Source organism: Ochotona princeps, chromosome 7 (assembly GCF_030435755.1).
Source record: "Ochotona princeps isolate mOchPri1 chromosome 7, mOchPri1.hap1, whole genome shotgun sequence".
In the NCBI taxonomy this organism is placed as follows: domain Eukaryota; kingdom Metazoa; phylum Chordata; class Mammalia; order Lagomorpha; family Ochotonidae; genus Ochotona; species Ochotona princeps.
Window position 1 is genome coordinate 15620084 of NC_080838.1, and position 21367 is coordinate 15641450.

Here is a 21367-nt window from a genome sequence, read left to right on the forward strand (position 1 = left end):
CTAAGAGGCCAAGGCACTGACAAGGAGCCAAGGGTTCCCGAAGCTGCTGGGGATTACTTTGATATTTTTAGAAGTGATCGCAAACTGAGTACACTAGGGACACAGGTGTCCATGTCACAGAAGTCTCTAAATCCATTCCCATGTGGAGTAAATGCTTATTATGTAGAAGTCATGTATAAGTTTTCTATTTTTAAAAAGTTACCAGAAAAATTGCTTAAGCTTTACACAGAAGCAAGAATTTTTCAGCTACAACTTTATTACTATTTTTGTTTACATAGAGTATCTGTCAAGACAGTCTTCCTAGAGTTAGACTTTTTTGTTTCTATCATTTTTAGACTAAAGTATTTTATTTTTTATTCATATAAAGAGAACATATTCAATGTATTTAATAGACACAATCCCGAGCTTCCCTTCCTCCGCCTCTGTCTTCCTCTCTTCCTTATTTCTTCTTTTTAAAAATAAATTGGAAATGTGATAATTACAGGTTTCATGTTCCACTAAACATTGTACTAAACAAGTAAAAATTAGAAAAGACTGTTGTTTTACAGGGATATAGACAATGAATCTAAACAATTATCAAATCGTAAGATGTCAATTTTACTCTTTACATTCAGAATTTTTTTCTATATCAGCTACCACAAGTAAGAAAAATAAAAAAGATCTCTGTTAGTCTGACTTCTTTCATTAGCATAATGGTATCCAGTTGTATCTATTTTGTTGCCAAGCACAGAATAACATTGTTTTTATTGCTGAGTAGTACTCCATCACAGATACGTGCATCATATTTATTTAATAAGGCCATAACCAGTTAATGAATATCTTGATTCCATATCTTAGCTATTGTGCATTGAACTGCTATGAACACAGGGGTACTAATAACTTTTTCATATGCCGATTTCTTTTCCTTTGAGATTATTCCCAGGAGTAGGATGACTGACTCCTAGGGTAGATCTATTGTCAGATTTCTGAGTAAACTTCCTATTATATTTCCTAACAGTTGTACTAGTTTGATTCCCCTGCAATTTCCTCCACATCCTCACTATCACATTTAAAAATATATATTTGGATAATAGACACTTTCTTAAAATTTACACCTGAAACTTCTCTCACTGACCCTTGGCTTGAAAACATTTTTTATGTGTGCCTTTATGTGTGTTATTACAAAAAAAAATATCTAAAAAATGAATCTTTAATGACAAGTTACCTGTACTGAGAAACAGCGAAGCCCTAAGAAAAACCAAGTTTCTTCTACCAGGGTCTGCCAGCAGCCCAATTAGTTGTGCTGGGAGCGTTGTACTCTCATAATGGTGACAGAGGTTAAACTTCACCTTAGTCTTCTTGGCTCAGCACTTACAAGGCTTTCCATGAGAGTAAAGGGTTCCTCTGCTTTGGCAACACACACTTACAATGGCGTATCTCCTGTCAAGACACCACTCAACTGAAAACAAGAGATAGCGTCCCTGCAAACACCTGAATGAGGTTATGGCTGCATGTTAAGTTTCTGTTTCCAAGGAGAGATGCTTTCTTTGTTTAGACTCAACCTGTAAAAATCAGGGCTAAATGGCTAGCAAAGAAAACAATCATTGAAGTGAGCCCTGTCTTCTGTTAGCTGCTCTAAGTGATTCATAGAAAGCAAGACATTGATTGCCAGTGTGCAGTGTAGATAACAGGTCTGTGCTTTCCACTCTTCAACAAACTCTGGAACACCAACAGCTTACGTGATATGGAAAAGAGCGGATTTCTTTTCAGATGATATGTTTAAAGCAAAGCTATTAATAATGCTGTGTATAACAGCTGCCTTTATTTATTCATAAATACAGTGCAAACATCTTGTCAGAAGGAAAGGATTTTCGTTTACTATAAAAAGATAATTAATTCAGGCTGGATAAGCTTAATGGTGCATTTGCCATCTGGGCAAAGCAAACAAAACACCAAAATAGAACTGTGTGAAGAAAAAATAATCAAAATATGGAATAAAAAATACACACTCAAGCTTTATTTTGATTTCTTAAACAACAAATAATTTTCTACCTCCATTATAATGTTCGTACTTATTTGGGAAGAAATATAAAAGGCAATAGGGCATAAAAAAATTCAAGTGAGGTTAGACAAAACTTTCAGGTGGATTCTTTTTATTTTTGAATTTTACACATCAGTAACAGAAATAAAAAGTTTGCAAGCCTCTGGAACTCTTTCTGTCCAAGAGAGACAGACATGCTTACCAAATACAAGATAAATAACAGTACTTTGCTAGCATTAAAGAAGCATAAAAAGGTGAAATCATCGTTATTCTTACCATTGTCCTGATGTGTCCTTAGACAAGACAACCCAGAGATACACCTGAGGACTGATTTCAACAAAGCCCAGCAACATGAACTTGACTGATAACCATGATCTTAAAAACCTTTGAAAACACAGCACTTGTCAGATAGAACCAATACCACAATGTTAGGCTCTTAGCTGTCACTTCCTCAAAAACGTTGCTTCTTCCCATCTTCTGCTTATACCCACCAGTTCTCTTATCTTTTAAGCCCTTGCATAATTAAACCACTATGAATCCCTAATTACAAGAACTGTAATTGTGCTTTCCAAGCTTTCTCCTCCACCCACACATCTTGTTTTTTCCATTTTCCTTGCCTTCACTGTGCGTGTCATCACTCCACTGAGTACACTTCTAGCACTTTTGTGACTTTCTCCATACTGTTCCTCTTGATGAGATTAGTTGGCCTCCTTTAGTACCAAATAGTTCTCAGTGAAAAGCGATTCATGAAGTCATTCTTCCAAGAAACTTTCCTTGCAATGAGATTTTGATCATAGGTCAATTCTGACTGCACTTAACCCCGACCCAGGACTTGTATATTCCTTATGACGCCAACTTCGCAAATCACAAAAACTGCCAAGATGTTTGTGGGTAGTGATTACCTGCTTAAACTGGTCACTGCATTGTGAGGGAATTGTTCACTGGCTGCAGTGATGGCATGTTGAAGGGTTAATGAGGAGTGACTTTATGAACCAATGATTCACAGAAAAGGAGGCTTTGACTTCAGCTTTTCCTCTTGAAAACAAAATTGATGCCTCCATTTAAAAATATGTATATGTCAGAGAAGGAGTCTTGTCTCTTCCGCAGTTTCAGAATAATCTCTACTGGCATCTGGGAGAGCAGGTGATACTCACCTGGCACAGATCCCCTTTCAGTCTTCTCCCTCTTTCTGATCACTTTGACTTTCCCTCCCTGCTACAGAGTAGTCACTCTCCTAGATGGTTCTGATTCCCACTTTCCCCGTGGATAAATTTCTTATTGTAAATTATAGCTGAACCCAGATATCACTTTCTCAAAGAAGCTCATTCCAACAACTTAAACAACTCTAGTCCTTGCCTTTATGCACTCTCCCCTAATGCCCATCAGAAAGCAGGTAGCAAGTAGCTAAAACCAAACTTTGTCAGTAGGATTGTCCTGTGGATGTTCAGTCCATGACAGCAGAGATGTGGCTTTCTCATGCACAGCTCTAATTACTGAGTCACCAAGCATAAGGTTCACACACAGATTTTCAATAAATACGGTAACAATATCATTGAATGAATTAATTTCTTCATGAAGAAAAGAATGATTAGCGTCATCGTAAACAGAAATACGCTATAGGGAGATCCAGGATTCTTTGAGAGCATCATTCTGAAAGATTTGACACTATAGAAAAACAAATCACAATTTTCAATTCTGTTTCTGTGTAGCAATTTCCTCTTCAACTGCTTCAATAGATAACTTGTTTTGAAATGCATGATTAAAAAATAAAATATAGGATGAAAGCATGACTCTTTGCTGATGATTCATTGTTTGCTTCCATGTTATGTAGGCCAGACTATGCAATTATGGTAGGAGACTATTAATGATGCGGATTTGTACCTTGTACACCAAGTTCTTTTGTGAGGACCTGATTCAGTCATCAGGCACACTCCAAGAAATATTGAACTGGCTTTGTATGGAAATGGGATTTCTGCTGGGCAAAATATTTACAAATGGCAGGCAAATGCTAACCATGGTTTACCTATGATTGCAGAAACTTTGCACCAAAACTTTATGTGACACAGATGAAGAATTATAAAGGCATTATCTAATATTTCTGTGCTGAGTGAATGCAGAGGGCAGAAAAATCACATTTGATTTTTGTACCATGTATATTAGAGTGACTTGATGAGCTACTGGTTTTGATGGCCACAGACACTATCCCATTAAAAGCTATAAACTCCTCTTGCAGCCACAGCTCCACAACAAAATAATCCTATTGATTCTTCTGACATAAACATAAAACTAGACTTATAATTGGGCTTTTACTTTTTTTAAATCACAAACTGTGTGTTAGTTCTGTTTGCTTTCCCCTGTTCTCTGGATTCTAGTTGTTTGTCTATTATCAGGGATTGTGTAGAAATAATATCTTCCTGTGTATCTATCCTTCAGTTGAAATTAAAATGCAAGAGCACAACTCATCACTGTTACTTTGGACCTCAACCTTCATTTTTGGCAGGTCTGATTTACTATTTGGGTTAAGTATATGATTGCTGCACTTTTCCTTATTACATGTGATGTATGGCAAATATTTTTAGCATTTAGGATAGCAAGTGAATTATAAGCACAGTATTCTTTAGGCAAATGATGTTAAACAAAGTAAAGAGGATGACTCAAACAGAAAGATTTTTAAGCAGAAAATGCTAATTTTGTTAAAAGCACGAGTATGATCGCTTCTCGGCCTTTTGGCTAACATTAAGTGTAAAAGCACAAGTATGAACAACACAATTGAAATTGCTTTATACTGTTGATTCTTAAGTTAACTAAGAATATTTTAAGAAATTGTAGATCCACGACTTGAGGGTCCTGAGATCAAATAAAATAAGCCATTAAAATAATGACATGAAAATAATTATAAATCTGAACTGAGGTTCACTTCGAATTTAAAACCTGCTTGTGCTTATCTAATCAAAGCAGCTATTGATCACTATAAAATATTGACAGTATGATTGCATTATGGCTTTCCTTCCCTCACTCTAATCGCACAAGGGAACATTAACTTTTCCTTAATATTTCAATAGGAAAAGTCAGAATTAAATTGCTGCATTTTCTTACTCTGCACAAATAGAAACACTAGAGAATTTAGCAAATCTTAGTGCATATTTTAGTATATATTTATAAATAACAGTTATAACAAATTATACACAGAAATTACAACTATTTTCTGTTACATAATGTTGACTCCAGCCAATGATTAGATTTTGTTTTACCCTAAAAACACGACAAAAAATAATGTGAAAATAAAATTCCCATATTTGGAAAGCATGAGGTAAAATTATTTTGGAACAATAAATTTACTATATATCCTTCCACTTACTATTGCTGTTTGTACTTATGATTTAATACCTCCTATTTCATGCTATGCATTGTATTTTCTTACATGGCAAGTACTCTGTGTATCAATAGCTACATTCTGAAGTGGAGCATCAGGGTTGAGGCATGTCTCCTCTTTTCTTCCTTGGTAGTCAATGCCTCCCCTGGGGCTACTCCCAGGAGGTCCCTGAGGATTCCTTGTTGGTGGGTCCACCCTAGAAGGACCATTCCATCAAAGTTGTTGACCTGCAGCACTGGTACTCAGCCCCACCAGCTATTACATCATTTAACATTCACCCTTTAGTAGATGCCCTCTATTTTTCTATAAGAGATAAAATATTAATACAACTTCAAATGATAAAATATACACACAATTTTATTGAACATCTTCATTATGTGGAAAATATGTACAATTAATAAATTAAAAACAGATTAGCAAACTATGAAAAAAAGTTCATAGTCACTATGATATTAAAAGTCATTTTTCTGCCTTTTATTTCCAGGAGAACATTTAATCCAAGATCCTGCCCATCTTCTCGTTGGAAAACTTGTTTTAGCAGCTCGTTTGAAATGTGTTTTGTTGCCTGTAATCAGCAGAAAGGCATTGCTTAATAATGGAAACACTGCATAGGATCTGTCTCAATCAAGGAGAGTTGATGAACATTTGCACGATATGGATGAAACTCTGCAAAAATTCAGAAATACTTTTTTCTTCCAGTTCCTCACATTCTTTGCACCCAGATTCTGTTACGTTCTGCCAAGCAAAAAGAAAGAGTTAGACTAGTATGTAGAATCCATTTCTTTTCTAGGGAAATCACATTATTTAAATTTAATGGTTCTTGAGGCATAAACACTTAGGCAAATAAGTATCATATTAGGAAAAACCATGAGAATGGAGAACTGCTAGATTAGATATAGGTGTTTTTTCCCCCTACAATAGATTAAAAAAAAAAAAAAAAGCTGTGTCTGCTAGACAATGGGCTACCAGTTTAAAGCCCTTCAGTGGTTTCTCATCCTTGGCATTGAGTTCAACTTCTTGCCCAGCCACATGGCACACAGGCTCTCCATGAACTGTAACTTATCTACTTCTTTCAGTTTCCTCCACCGCCTGCACTGTTGGAGGCACATCATGTACACAGCATGGTATGGGATGTCTGTCTTGCTGCCTTTGTGTTTCCCTCTGCCTGACACTTTTTCTTTTTCCAAATGCTGCTATTTATATGTAAGTTTGTTCAGGCATTGTCTACTTTCAGGAAGCTTTTTTGAGCCTTTGGGGGACCCCTGAGCTTCTGGTGCCAGATTCCATGTGCCTTTTCCAGATTTCAGAATTCCTTGTTCAGATTTTTCTCATGTATTATGTATTATAGAGTTTTACTACTATTTTCTACACTCTCTTCTAGGAGGGAAAGGCTATACATTTCTGTTTCCCTACCGTTTAGCATGGGGCATGGCACATTATAATCATCTGGTCATTTTGGCTCAGTGGGACCACTTAAGTCAGTATTATAAATTGCTGTAATACAGACACAGACTCATGAGTAATAAGAATATTTGAAATGCAGCAATCATGAATATACTTTTTAGAGATCATCTGAACTGTGAGGGCTGTGTCAGCAAAATTCAAAATTAGATTTTACCTCCATTAAGCTTTTGGAATTCAGATTCGACAATATTTATCAAGCACATGCTCAATGCCTACCACTGTCATATTTCATACAAAGCTTTCCTATTTGAGCCTGAAGGTAATCGCATCAGGGAGGAAGAAAGAATTGAAGTGATTCATCCCCATCGACATCATCTGTGGAAAGCCTCAACATCTCAGCCTTCCAGGCCTGCCTGTCTCCCAAGTACAGAGGCCACACTGTCATGATGGGGTGACCAGTCACAGGAACGTTAAGTTTTCACACTGGTAGTGCCATGAGTTATCCACTCCAGGGCTCACTCTCCTTAGGTCAGGCAAAGATTATCCACTACAAGATATTGATTCCTTAGTCTCTGCAAGGCATTTTTCTGGGAATTGGGATTCCATACTGGAAAAAAAAAAGTCTACCCTTTCAAAGCCATTATTCTAGTGAGAGAAAACAGACAATAATTATTATGTAAAATATATAATAGGTCAGAAAGTAGGACCTGCAAAGGAAGAAGCAGGAAATGCTAAAGTCAAAGATGGACCGCAACAGTGACATCACAGAGAAGTTGATTTCTAAACAAAATCCAATCAGCATCTCATGTGTCCAAGCCGCTCTACCCTGATCCAGTATCTGGCTGATGTTCCTGAGAAAGCAGCAGAGGATGACCCAAGTGTTGCTTAGGCTCCAGAACACACATGCAAGACCCGGAAGCAGCTCCTGACTAAGCTTTGGCCTGGCTCATTCCCGGCTGCCGAGACCATTTGGGAACTGAACCAGTGGATGGAAGATCTCGCTCTTCATCTGTCTTACACAAATGAACAAATAAACGAAAACTATGAAATGTACAGCCTCCTGACACCACAGACACAAGGTCTCCGAAATTTCACTTCTCTCTGCCAAAACACAAAATTGTAGATATTTTAAAGCTCAAACTCTCAATTTTGGTAAATTTCATCTTATTAATTAATATTCCTCTAAACTAAAACTTCTGTTCCCATTTTCTTTCTTTTTGGTCACTTAATATATTAACAGCCTAATTAAATATTTTCTTATGGATTATCTATGAGAAAGGATTGTATTTCTTTTTTATCCTGTGTCTTGATCAATGGGAATTACTTACTATATGACCTAATTTTGTTTTCACTTCCATTATAAATTGTTTTGCTTTGCTCATAGAATATTGTTTAACATAATTAGCATTATGTTAGTAATGAAAGTTTTCTGGTATAGAATGTGCTACATGATATGAAGTTTCCATGTCTTTTTCAGGAGTGGAGTAATTTTCTTACTTTCTTCATGAGCACAGCAGAAAAGATTTACTTTTATTTTGTATTGGAAAGGAGGATATACAGAAAGGAGGATCAGAGAGAAAGATCCTCTGTCTGCTGTTTCATTCCCCAAATGGCCAAAGCTGAGCCAACCCAAAGCCAGGAGCCAGGAGCTTATTCCGGGTCTCCAAAATGGGTACAGGGTCCCAAAGCTTTGAACCATCCTCTACTACTTTCCCAGGCCACAAGCAGGGAGCTAGATGGGAAGTGGAACAGCTAGGATAGGAACCAGCACCCATATGGGATCTTGGGGAGGCAAGGCAAGAATTCAACCACTAACCAGGTTATTGTGCTGGGCCCTCACTTGTTTTTTTAAGCTATAATTTAGGTCTGAAGATTGTGTATTTGCTTCAGATCTCAGGATGAATTCCATAGTACTAAAAATCCTATTAATTCCTCACAGTTGGTCATTTTTGTCTTTTTTTTTTTACTTGTGCCTTTAAAGATTAACTGCTGATCCCTTTCATTAATGAAACATGATTAAAGTTCCACTGTATAAGCGAATTCTGCAACAACTACATTATAACTTGCACTGGCTGTTGTTTAAAATTGCTTTCTATCACTCTTAGCCTTTTCTGTCTTGCCATGTGTGCCATAATGCCTTTTACATCTGGGAGTCTGCCTGCTCACGATACAACTATCATAGGAGCCACGAGTGGTTTCATGGAACACTGCAATGTCCACGTTACCTGGAATATAACTAACTATATTTAAATTATGAACTTTTTTTATTCTTTCTCATGATTTACATTATCAGGAAATAAGGAACTGACTCTGGATTGAAGCCTCCTGGGTAAAAATCATGGATTGCTATTTCCTGTCTGTGTGCTGTCAAAGTTCTCAGTGCTTCAATTTCTTTGACCTTCATACAGAAGTATGGATAACCACCCCACATATGCATTGCTAAGATTAAATGAATTATCCAGTTAAAATTTGAAGAATAGAGTCTGACACATCATAGTAACTCAATAAATGTGAGCTACTATATTTGATTTGAAACACTTGATTACATAATTTTATTACTGTTTGTGTGCTACACCTATGGTAAATACCTTGAAGTGAATGACCTGTCTGTCTGGCTCACCGTCATGACTCTAGCACCAGAGCATGAAACTAACATGTAGCAAATATTTGCTAACCAAATAAATTCACAAGTAGTTTGCATGGTCTGTATACCAGCAGAGGTGCCACTTTTTGATGTCACTGCACTAGATTTGAATTCTGTTATCTTTGTGCACTTTAGAAACGTTTGTTTGTCCATTAATAACGTCCCACAGTCAAATAAAAACATGGGATTTGGCTCTTTCTAGCCTTTCAATAACTTACCCCTTTAGAAGATAAACTGCTGTTGGCTAGAATGATAAGGTTTTGTACCGTCTCGTTAATGTCCATGTCTCGGGACTCATGTGAAATAACTCGTAGCTCCAGGAGAAAGCACTTCATCGCTGTGACTTTGCAATTGGGCTACAAATAAAAATTACAGAGAACCATTTTGAAAAAACAACTTCTCAACATTCATTTTTGCAGTGAGGCAAGTTTGATTGTCTTAAAGTCAAAGACTTTAATAAAGACACCTGATGCCCTTCAGATTTTATGAGTATTCGGCTTAATTTTGCCTTTTGGAGTAGAAATAAAAATGAAAACAACCAATAAAGTTAATCAAAACAATCTGAATATTGTACAGGACAAAGAACACAAAAGTGGAAAATGTATAAAGAGCAGATTAGAACATCTTTTCTTACTAAACACTTATCTCCTGTGGAAAGGATGATACTGAGCACCTAGACTGTCAACACACTAATACAGATATTTGTAAGAATATCTCAAACATAAGACTCTGTTAATATTTTAAATAGTATTATCTTATTTCTGCAAGTTCCCAAATTCCAAAAACATGATTCCCAGATATGTATAAGAAAACCTAAAGCAGATACAGTGTTATACACAGTTGACCATATCACAAGTATTATTATAAAAATACATTTCTCACATCAATTACTCTTTTAAGATGCTAAATTTCAAGGAAGGGGCACTTTAATGAACACGTGGAAAGCTGATCAAAATCTGACTGGACAGTGTCCACAAGGCCTTGTGTAGTGCCTGAGCAGCTGCGGGCATGCCATACTCGTTCACTGAATAGAAGACTAAATAAACGAGCAGATCTATGTGCCAGCATTGGTAATAGTCTTAATTCCCAAAAGCAGCTGTTTAGGATGGAAAGAAAATATTGTCACTATATGAGCAATTACAAAACTAAGGTTCAGGTGCATTGAGTGACTTCCAAGCTAACTGAGGATGAAGTGAGTGGTTAGTATTTAATTGTGAATTTCAATATTGAGTTCCTTCTATAACCCATGGGCTACAGAATGATCTTGCAAAACACACACACACACACACACACACACTCAAACTGCTGAGTGTTTGTGGTTAATTTCTTTCAGCTTGAAAAAAATGAAAAAAAAAGCACAAAATATTCTGAGGCCGGAAGAGGGAAGGAATTACTACATGAAACAGCAATTCCCTTGTGATTTTCTGCTTTTTTCTCACTGATGGATGTGGCTTTGTTGCAATGCATGGAAAATATGAGTGAAGACAAGGTTTTCTAGTTCAGAGAAATTCTAATTGAAGGTTAACCAAGGCAAAATATGATGTTGAACAAACACAACACAGCTTGTTTTCTTGGTTTTAGTAACAATCCAGAGAGAAATGATAAATAACATGACTATCATCCTATTTCTGTAGGCAATGCCATCATACTGAATGGAACATACTTAAGATTGTTTTTGAATTTTGACCAGGTTTATGGATTATGTTTCTTTTCTCACATACAGAACACTTAGTCAGAAATCTTTTCTGACAAATGTAGAGATCCTGGAAAATGAGGAGCATGGATGCCTGTAAGCAATTTGCAGAAAATACAATTAGAGGGGCTGACACACTACAGCACTGGAAATAACTGTTATGCTGGATACTTTGAAATTGAATCAGTTAACCAAGTTCTTGTGTCTAATTTCATCAAGATCTAACTACATCATAAAATGTATAATAAATTTAGTTTGACATTGATGAAGGGGACTTTTTTATATTTTGATTTGGCAACATTACAAAAGTAGCATTTATTAAGCTTTTGTTCCGAAGTCACATAACCTCAACAATCACTTAGAAAATCTATTGATCGTGTAAGAACATAGGAAAAGTTAGAGAAATTAAATATAGGAGTAAGCCCTTCCCCTAGCAGTTATGATGCCACATAGTATGTTTGTGTTCCACATTGGAGTGCCCAGGTCCAAGCTTCCCCTCTTCCTGATTCTAGCTTCATGCTAAACCACATCCTCCAAGGTAGCACATGATGGGTCAACGAGCTGGCTTCCTGTCACCCACACAGTTGACCTGGATGGAATTACTAGCTCCTGATTTTGCCTGACTCTAAGTTATCATGGGCATCTGGAGCATGAACCAGTGAATGGAATACCTTGCTCAGTATCTTTCTAGCAAATAAGTATTTACAATATATCCTAAATTTTGAACCACACATATTCCATTTGTTATAAAAACATGCCTCTCAAACTTTTCAATGTTGGAAAGCACAGTAATTTTGAATAAGATTCTATACTTACATGAGCATCACTCTCAGTATATAAAGTAGCATCAATATGGGTAGACTGAAAGGAAACAGAATTCAACAACTTTAAAGTTTATGGCTTGTTTTGGAGAACATGAAAACAACCTACTGGAAACAGTAACTTGAATGTTCAAAATTAAATTTCTGGCATTAATTTTTGACTCACATCATTTGTAAGAGAAAATACAAAAATTCTGAGTACCTTTCATCATGTTTCCCGGTTACAGTATCTTGAGAAACCACAGTATGCTGTTATAGTCAGAGCAGTTACAAGCATGTAATAGTGAGTATGGCATGCATGGTTCTGTGTCGTTTCACCAGCTGGGGTGATTCCATCACCATTAGGTTCGTCCTGCTACTCTTTTACAGGAAAACCCATCATTCTCTCCACACATCTGACCATCACCACCTTACCTTGCTAATCACTGGAAACCCCTTCTCTCTTCTCCATTCCTGTGATTTTGTTACGCCAGTAATGTTATATAAAAGGAATCATGCAAGATGCTTAGATTTTAAAATATCCCTACTTGAGAAGCTGTGCATTTGCAAAAAAAAAAAAGCCTGAAATTACAGTACTGTCATATGCTCTTAGCCCTTCCCCTGGTCTTCCCTTTTTTACTATTTTGAATTATTGCAGTGCACTTGTTACAATCAGTGAGTCAATATTGGTAACTTAAGTCTACAGTGTTCTTTTTTGTGTCATTCTATATCTTAACAAATCCACAGTGACACATGTTCACTAACAGTGCATAAGACAGTACATTTAGACTTCTAACCTTTGCCAATCACTGATTGTCTAAATTTTTTTCCCATAGCTTTGCCTGGGACTTTAATTGGATCATCTAAATAAAATATATGCAGCTTTGATAATTTTCAAAAAAGAAAAAAAAACGCAGATGACTTTCCTTTCCAATCTGTATGCATATTTTATTTATTTTTCCTTCACTCATTTTTTCCTGTATCGATTTGCTAAATTTCAATGCCATGCTGAACAAAATGGTGAGAATGACACGCATGGCTTGCTTCCATTACTAGGGTAACAGTATCCAGTGTTACACTCACCACTGACGTATGGTAGTTGTGGGATTTCTGGTAATTTTTGTTGTTGTTCTTAACAAAATTGAGGAGGTTCTCCTTGTTTCTGCTTTGCAGAGAAATTTTATTTTGAACGGCTGATATACTTGTTTAGGGATATCATAACAAAGTACCAGAGACTGGCTGGCTTACATGAAATAATTTCCTTATAGCCTGAAGACTGGACGTCTGACATTAAGGGCTGGTTTCTGCTGAAACCTCTCTAATGCATGGCCATCTTCCTTTGCCATTTTCACGTGGTCTTCTATCTGTGCATCCATATCAATCACTTTTTCGGAGAGCACCAGTAAAATTGGTTTACATCCTACCCCCAACAACCTCATTTTGATTTTATTCTCTCTTCTAAGAATGCATCTAAAAATACAGTAATATTCTTATGCCCATTTCCTCTAAGTTGTCATATTTGTGAGTTTGCTATTGTATGTTATTTTATTTCCTTCTTAGCTTTGCTAATTCTACAAAAATAATCTCTAGTTTCATCCCCTAACTATATCAGTCTTCCTGAAAGTCTAACAATTTTATTGATCTTTATATGTAGCCAGCTTTGTGTTTTACTGTTTTTGTGTTGTTTTACCGATTTTGATTTTATTTTTAACTTATTTATTTCTGCCACTATACTTATTATTTGCTTTCTATTGGTTATGTTGGGTTTCCAATTTTTCTAGTTTCCTGAGGTGGTTAGATTACTGACTTGATACCTTTGTTCTTTTCTAGTGTCATACTGCGTTTTTTTAAAGGTTCCTCTCAATATTGCTTCAGAGGCATAGAAATTTATGATTTTTTTGCATCGCTGAATATTTAGAACTAGATTCTTTAATTTCCACATTTAAGATATTGCTATTTTATTTATGCTAATAATTTCTAGTGTGATTCCAAGTAGCCTGAGAATACATTCTGTATAATTCAAATTCTGTTAAATTTTCAAAATTTGAGTTCAGACTTCATCACTGTTCTAAGCATGTTTAAAAACAATGTCCTGTTATTGTTGAAGAAGTGCTTCATTTAGTAAATTATATCTTGTTGGATGGCTATTTCATGATTATTTACAACTTTACGATTTTATTTATCATAGCTCTTATAATTATATAGGTGGAAACAGTTTTCAATTGTGATTATGAGTTTTTCTTTTTTATCCTGTTATGTTACTTTTTGTATCACGAACTTAAATACTGTTGTTTGGTGCATATGAATTTAGAATCATTATAATTTTTTCTTAGATTTTTCTTGTATGTTACTCCTGCCTCTAGTAATTTTATTTGATTTTTGATTTGTTAAACCTGACATAAATACAGCTGTTACTTTAAATCAATATGTGCATTTATATTAGTTTGCAAAAGATGATACATACAGAATATCACAAACTGAGTGGTTTACAATAACACAATCTTATTCGTATATGATTCTAAAGATAAGAGGAACAAAATCGAAACACCAGTGGAGCCACACTGATTCTGAACGCTCTAGGAGAGAACCATCCCTTGTCTTTCCAAAGCTGCTGGTGACACTTGGCAACCCCTGACCTTCCTGAGCCGGCGGATGCAGCATTCCACAGCTGTTTCTATCTGTCCACAACATCCTCTCTCATGAGTTTCTCTGGGTCTTTTTCTTTTTTATATAAAGACATTAGTCATTGAATTTAAAGCCCACCCTATTCTAAGATGACTTCATCTTCATTAATTATAGCTGAAAATGTGCTACTTCCAAATGAGATCATAATTTGAACTTCTAGGTGAAAAGGGAATATGCGGTTGGAAGTTAGAGGGAAGACATTAGTCATCTCACTATGCCACAGGCAGTTTGTGAAAAAAGAAAAAAAAGAATAGGACAGACTGTGTCTGGAATCTTGAGTTCACAGAGTTTAGGTGCTAGAAACAGAGGTTAAACTGAGGGTAACGTCCCACGGATGGGCAAACGTCCAAGACTGAGGTTAAAGTCTGCAGGTGAGGGTCCCCAGTTGGATAATGACCCGAAGACAAAGGTCTGTGTACTTCAATGTATCCTTGAGTCATGTACTGACTTAGGCCACACTGTTGCTTTCTGATCATCAAGCATTGGCAGGTTATCATCAATATGTAGCTATCAACATTTGTGCCATATGAATTCTTGTAATTGGACTCTGTAAGCATTTGAGAAAAAACTGAGGCAGTCAGCCTTCTAGTTCAAACTCCTTCCTCAGAGAAGGGGCTTTCCTCTTGTCACCTACTTTCTCACTCTTGATCTTGCGTCTGTCTCATTTTTTACTTTCTCAATTGCACATCACACCATCTGCAAACCTGTTCATGCTGTGCTGGTAATGGTAACTACAGTGTGATTTATCCTCTGCTCTTTAGTTTCACCTGGCCTAACCACCGTACTTGATGTGAGTTTCTCATCGTTAAAGTAACTAAATTAGGTTCTTTGATGAACTCTGCCCAGCTCCAACTTTTACTTGATATACTCTCTTTCCCCTCTGTGATAATTAATAATGGGAATGTTGGTTCTCTGATGATTGTCTCCAAGATCTCTGAGCCTTTTTACAGTTTTCTACGCAGCCATTCATCTTTCACGTAAGTAATTTTTCTCCATAGAAGTTATTCTGATAATTAACATTTATTTTCAATGCTTTATGGTTATATATTGTTCCCTTCTTTAAGTTCCATTTGGCTCCTTTTACATATTCTATTTCTCTACTAAGGTTTCTCTCTTTCATTGGTTTCCAAATGAATTTTTAATCCTTTTTGAACTATGCTTTAATAACTGCTTTCAAATGTCTGATAATTCCAACATACGATCCACCTTGATTTTGGACTCTGCTGATTGGCCTTTCTCATTGAAGTTACAACTTATCTGCTGCTTATGAGGCTGACTGATTTTGAATTGTATACTGCCGTTTTGGCGATGATGTTAGATTATGGTCTGATCTAAATCTTCCATTTTTATAAACAGCCTCTTTGGATTTCATACGCAATTTTTGACCTATTTTTTTATATGATGATTCCAATGACAGTGAAGTTTTCAGAATCTTTGGAGTGGTGTTTGGTATGCTTTGGGCTCTCACATGTTGGTTTCAGCTACCGTGGTATGAGGTGCTTTTCTAAGCTAAGATCTTGGATTTCTCTAGATAGAGGATGGGAGACCAGCCACCAGGGATGAAAGGTAACTCTCCAGGTCATGATTTTCAGTGGAAATCCTTCTCTCCCTCTTTCTCTCTCACTTTGTCTTACCACTGATTCTATCAGATTCCCAATGGAGTAAGTGCTTTCCTAGATGGGGTCGCTACCTGTGAAGGTGCCACTAACCTCTCCAGTTTCTTGAGATAAGGGAAGGGAATTTCCTATGTGTAAAAACCAGAGAGCTCTTTAGGGTAGACAAATTAAACAAATTAAAAATTTTCGATGGTAAGCAAAATATTTTTGAGGCTTCAGAGAGCTCATACATTTCCACAAAAACATTGATTCAATGAGATCTCATTAAAAGTGACAGAAGATATGAGAAGAGACGTGTCATAGAAATTTTAGCAACGACATTATCAACAACGAATACTCACCTGTATAAGATCTTCAATTCTTTTCAAATCACTAATTACATCATGCCAATTGGCTTCTGTTTCAGGAAGACCTACACTGATACAGCTTGAAAAAAGCATACAAAACATCACTTTGAATGAGCATAGTATTGTGGATAAATGAAAAGAACAATTAAGATTTCTTTTTTGAAATTTGGGTCACAGAAAAGATCAGTGCTGCCCATGTTTCTATGAATTCAAGAATTTTGCAGCAGAATACAAACATCAAACAGCTTACAACCTTGACTCCTCAGGATAACTTGAATATTGACCAATTAGATTTGAACCTAATTAGAGTCATAACTCATGAATAATCTTGTGCAATTTATCACAATGAAAGAAAAATTGCCAAACATTTTCAAGTGAATCATTACATTGCTCTAAGCAGAGATTCTAGCAAATAGGTAAAATTGAGTTTAAATTTAAGTCTAGAAAATAGATAATTTTAAAAAGCAATAACCGTTTTCACATAATGATTCTGACCGTACATGTTCTTGACTGTGTTAAATCAGCCCCTTTCATTGTTCACACTACTACTACGCTGGTAACAGCTTTCTTCATAAATTTTATAGTGCTTAGCCAAATCTAGGCAGAATGATTGTATACTTTCTCACTTTGGTAAAAATTTAAAGTTAAAATCGAGATAAAATACTGCCACTGGACCCGGGGCGATAGCATAGAGGCTTAAATCTTCACCTTGAATGCACCAGGATCCCATATGGGCGCCGATTCCCATTCAGCTCCCTGCTTGTGACCTGGGAAAGCAGTCAACGACGGTACAAAGCCTTGGGACCTGGCACCTGCACGGGAGATCCGGAAGAGGCTCCTGGCTTTTCACTTTGGATCAGCCTTTCCAATAAAAATAATTTTAAAAGCACTGCCACTGACTGAGTGATGATTAAGTTATTCCTAGAGCTCCAGGAAGAAGTCACTCCCTGATGGGTCTTGTAAAAAACAGTCATGACAGTCAACTCTGCTCCATCTTTTGAGGAAGATTTTAGTTACGCAAAAATGTGCTTCCTTATATCACAAGGCATAATACATCGGTACAATGATAGTAAAACAAGAGTCAAATTACATAAAAAATAGTGTGGGTGCTTTAGGCCCACTGACTGCACTGTATTAGTTGCATTTATGAGAAGAGGAAGAAAACTAATAGACATGGGGAAATATAAAGGAGAAAGAACAGATTTAAATAAACGATGAAAACTTATAATTTGACAGGAGTCTGAGGACAGGGAGAGTCCATGCCAGGCATGATTAGAAAGCTTATGCATGTGAATCTTAAGTATCCAGTTTTTAATGCTGTCAACAGCATGTGACACATTAGTGTGTGGTATACTTCCAAGATTAGCCAGGAATCGAGACGCCTACATTACTTGGGAAATACAGTACTGTTGGGGAATAAGACCAGAAGTAGGAAATCTTACTGAAGTATTCACTCAGCCTCCCTAATCTCCATTAACTTTCCTCTATAATATTCTGAAGACCAAGCATTGGGAACAAGAGAGTGGAAGATAGGCAGCTTCATGGGGAAGATATTTAAGGGCAATCACCATGGTCCTTATATGAAGACGCTCAGGAAAAAACTAGAAGCTAGCACTATGGCTGAGTTGATGCAATGCCCCATATCAAAATGACGTCTTGGTGACTTTGCTTCTAATATGGCTCCTACTATGTACCTGGGAAGCTGCAGATGATGGTCAAGTGTACGGGTTCCTGCCAGCCACGGAGCAGACATGGGTGGAGTTCCTGAGTCATGGCTCCTGGAGTTTCCCTAGTCCAGCTTTGGCTATTGTAGTAATTTGGAGAATCTCTCTCTCTCTCTCTCTCTCTCTCTCTCTCAATAAGTAAATAAATGAGGATTTTTAATAAAAGATAAAATTACCTGAAGAAGAAGACAGGAATGCCAGCCTCGGGTAAAAAATGACTGTTTAGCAATAAACACAAGCAGCACTGGATGGAAGTACTTCTCAAATATGGTTTCTGAAAAGCACAGTTACAAACAGCAAGATTAAATTATTGTCCAAAAACAGAAGCTCAAACATATTTTTATACAAAATGTGGCTTAATCATAATTTTGAATTTAATGAAGATTGGTAGCAATGATGAAACTGGAATATAGTTTTTTTTTTTCACTTTTTCTCCCCTTCCTCCAACTCCAGCATTCAAAATTCCGTAGCAGATCCTTAGCAGGTACATATAGGTGATTTGCATGGTAGCAATACAACCACTTAATTTTTTTTTTTTTTTTTTTTTAAAGATTTATTTTATTTTTATTACAAAGTCAGATATACTGAGAGGAGGAGAGACAGAGAGGAAGTGGAGCCGCAGGGATTAGAACCAGCGGCCATATGGGATCAAGGCAAGGACCTTAGCCACTAGGCCACACCACCGAGCCCACAACCACTTAATTTTTTTCTTAAACTTTGATCTCTTCTTCATCCTTCTTTCTTTTTTTTAGCAGGCTAACATGCATATAAAAGTATACATTATTAACATAGGTACACTATTTCTATGTTAATTTAATGTAACTATATAAAATTAATTACATTTCCCTTGGAGAAAAAAAGATAAAACGGAATCAATTAAATACGTTCTATTCCTTCTTGAGAGACTTAATCTTATTTTTTAGATTCAGAAAATCATTTTTATGATTTCGATTTCTTATTTTTTTGTGTTTCAATTTTTTATCTGTCTCTTTGAAGTAATCAAAACTTTAATAGTTCAAAAGTAGTGTTACCCACCTCCTTATACACCAAAATTCTGTGTTTTGTTTAGTTTGCACTGAAGAAATGAATAATAAAAGGTCTTGTCCTCAAGAACTACACAATTTCCACAGTAGATAGACATTTAAAGAGCAAAATAGAGTTTGATATGTAAAATAATGCATTCACATTGGCATGAACTATGTAGCAAGACAAAGGAGTTTTTCTAAAAAAACTCTTTTTCATCTTTCTTCAAAACAGGAATACATTTTATGTGGATATGTATGTGTGATATCCCAATATCTTTGGGGGATCATCATATAACTTATTGTGAAATACCTAAGCTGGAAGTGACCTTTTAAGAAAATTCTGTACACTATTTTAGCAATATTCTCCTACCGAAATTGTCATTACTCAATGCCAGGAAAAATCCTCCAGGACTGAAGAAGAGCTGGCTATGGCAATGGGTTTCCAACAGCCATCCATCCAGAATGCCTCCTAGAAAACAATTGAGCAAAGGAGAACTCATTAAACAGGTGGATAGATCGGAGAAAGAAGGGGTTAATATTCAATTAATACCTGCTGTGTCGGGTTTTTTTTTAGAAGAGGGAAGAGAGGCGGAGACAAAGTACTTCTGCCTATCTGTTGATTCACTCCCCAAATGCCTGCAACATCTAGGACTAGAAGACTGAATCAGCAGCTGGCTACGCAATCAACTCTCCCAACTGGATAGGTAACAAGATCCCAATCATCTGAGTCATCACTACTACCCACCAGGATGTGCATTTGCAGGAAACTGGAGTCAAGATTTGGTTACAGGTGTTAAAAGTAAGTACTCTCCTCCCTGGTCCCGAAGGACGTTTATTGTTCTTCTGTTTCTGCGGACCGCTCAGGGCTTCTGGTTGTCTTTCCGATGATGTTGGTTTCTGCACGGTAGTGTTTGGACTTCTTCCATCCCCTGCGGAAGCTCCGGTTGGGGGTGGGTGACCTCAGAGTACTCGGCCTCCTAGGGCATCCAATTGCCTGTGGCCTCCTTGGCAGTTGGGATATAGTCCTTGTTGCTCGTATTAATAGTTTGTGGTGAAGGTCTGGGAGTCTTCATGGTTGGGATCCAAGCTTCCTCCTTACCATCTGCTCCACTCTGGAGTGCCCCCCTGCTCCACGCACATGACCTCCTGTTAAGAGGTTGTCAGGATCGCACCCGGTTCCCCCCTCATGCATTGGTATAGTAGTTTTACTGTTGTTTAGTGCCGCTTTGAGTCTGTTGTCTATGAATTACCAGATTTGATCTTGATTCTCTGGTCCGAGCCTGGCTCCACCTCTGGACCCCCACCCTCTCTCGCAATGATCATCAGGATTGCTCCGAAAACCCCTCATAGCAAACAAACAATCATACAAACTAAAAAAACCTAAAATAAATAGACAAACAACAAAAAGTAGAGCTTGGAATCTGACAGGAAAGAGCTGGCGTGGATTGGCTCATGCCTCGCTGGGTGGGACACAAAGATTAGTCACTCCTCACCATAGTGTTGAGGATTTTCCTGCACACCATCCCCCCCCCCAAAAATGTTCTGCACCTTAATTGTCGACAAATGTCTTGTTAGAGTTACAAGCCAGTCTAGATTATACTAAAATCTGCCAAGATCAGCAAAATTATACTTCAACACAACAAATGGCTAAATACTAAAATGAAATAGACACGAGACAGCTGAATGGTACCTTATAGCCATTTTAAGCTATATAGCAGCCGGTCCTGTTATAAACTAAAATTGAAATGTCAATGAGCTAATCAGAGGTTGTGGTTAAGAACTTGTTTTTTTTTTTTTTTTTAACATACTGGTTACTCAAAACCATGTCAATTCCATAATGTTGCAAATTGCTGTTGATGTTATATTGGGACTCTTAATTGACTGGGATGATATTCTACCAGCTCTAATTTCAGACCAGAAATGATCTCCCCAAGAAACTGTTCAACCCATCTGGACAATAAGTAGCTGGACTCTATGCTTGGTATACGTTTGCAAGGAAAGAATCTTGATTGAATTTGAACTGTAATACTGCATCA

The 21367-nt window shown here is 36.8% G+C and overlaps 1 protein-coding gene across 3 annotated transcripts in view; it reads right to left on the reverse strand.

Moving 5' to 3' along the window:
* Window positions 1-4813: 4813 nt before the first annotated feature.
* Window positions 4814-21367, reverse strand: part of IL15 (interleukin 15) — a 75100-nt gene continuing 58546 nt past the window's right edge. For all 3 annotated transcript variants that reach the window (XM_036495095.2, XM_058666823.1, XM_058666824.1), the window contains 6 exons: window positions 19702-19800; window positions 18483-18580; window positions 16577-16661; window positions 11951-11995; window positions 9660-9797; window positions 4814-6128 (listed from right to left, as the gene is read on the reverse strand). In XM_036495095.2, coding sequence (XP_036350988.1) covers window positions 6018-6128; window positions 9660-9797; window positions 11951-11995; window positions 16577-16661; window positions 18483-18580; window positions 19702-19713 — 489 coding nt within the window. In that variant the 5' untranslated portion in view covers window positions 19714-19800 and the 3' untranslated portion in view covers window positions 4814-6017. The remainder of the gene's footprint in view (window positions 6129-9659; window positions 9798-11950; window positions 11996-16576; window positions 16662-18482; window positions 18581-19701; window positions 19801-21367) is intronic.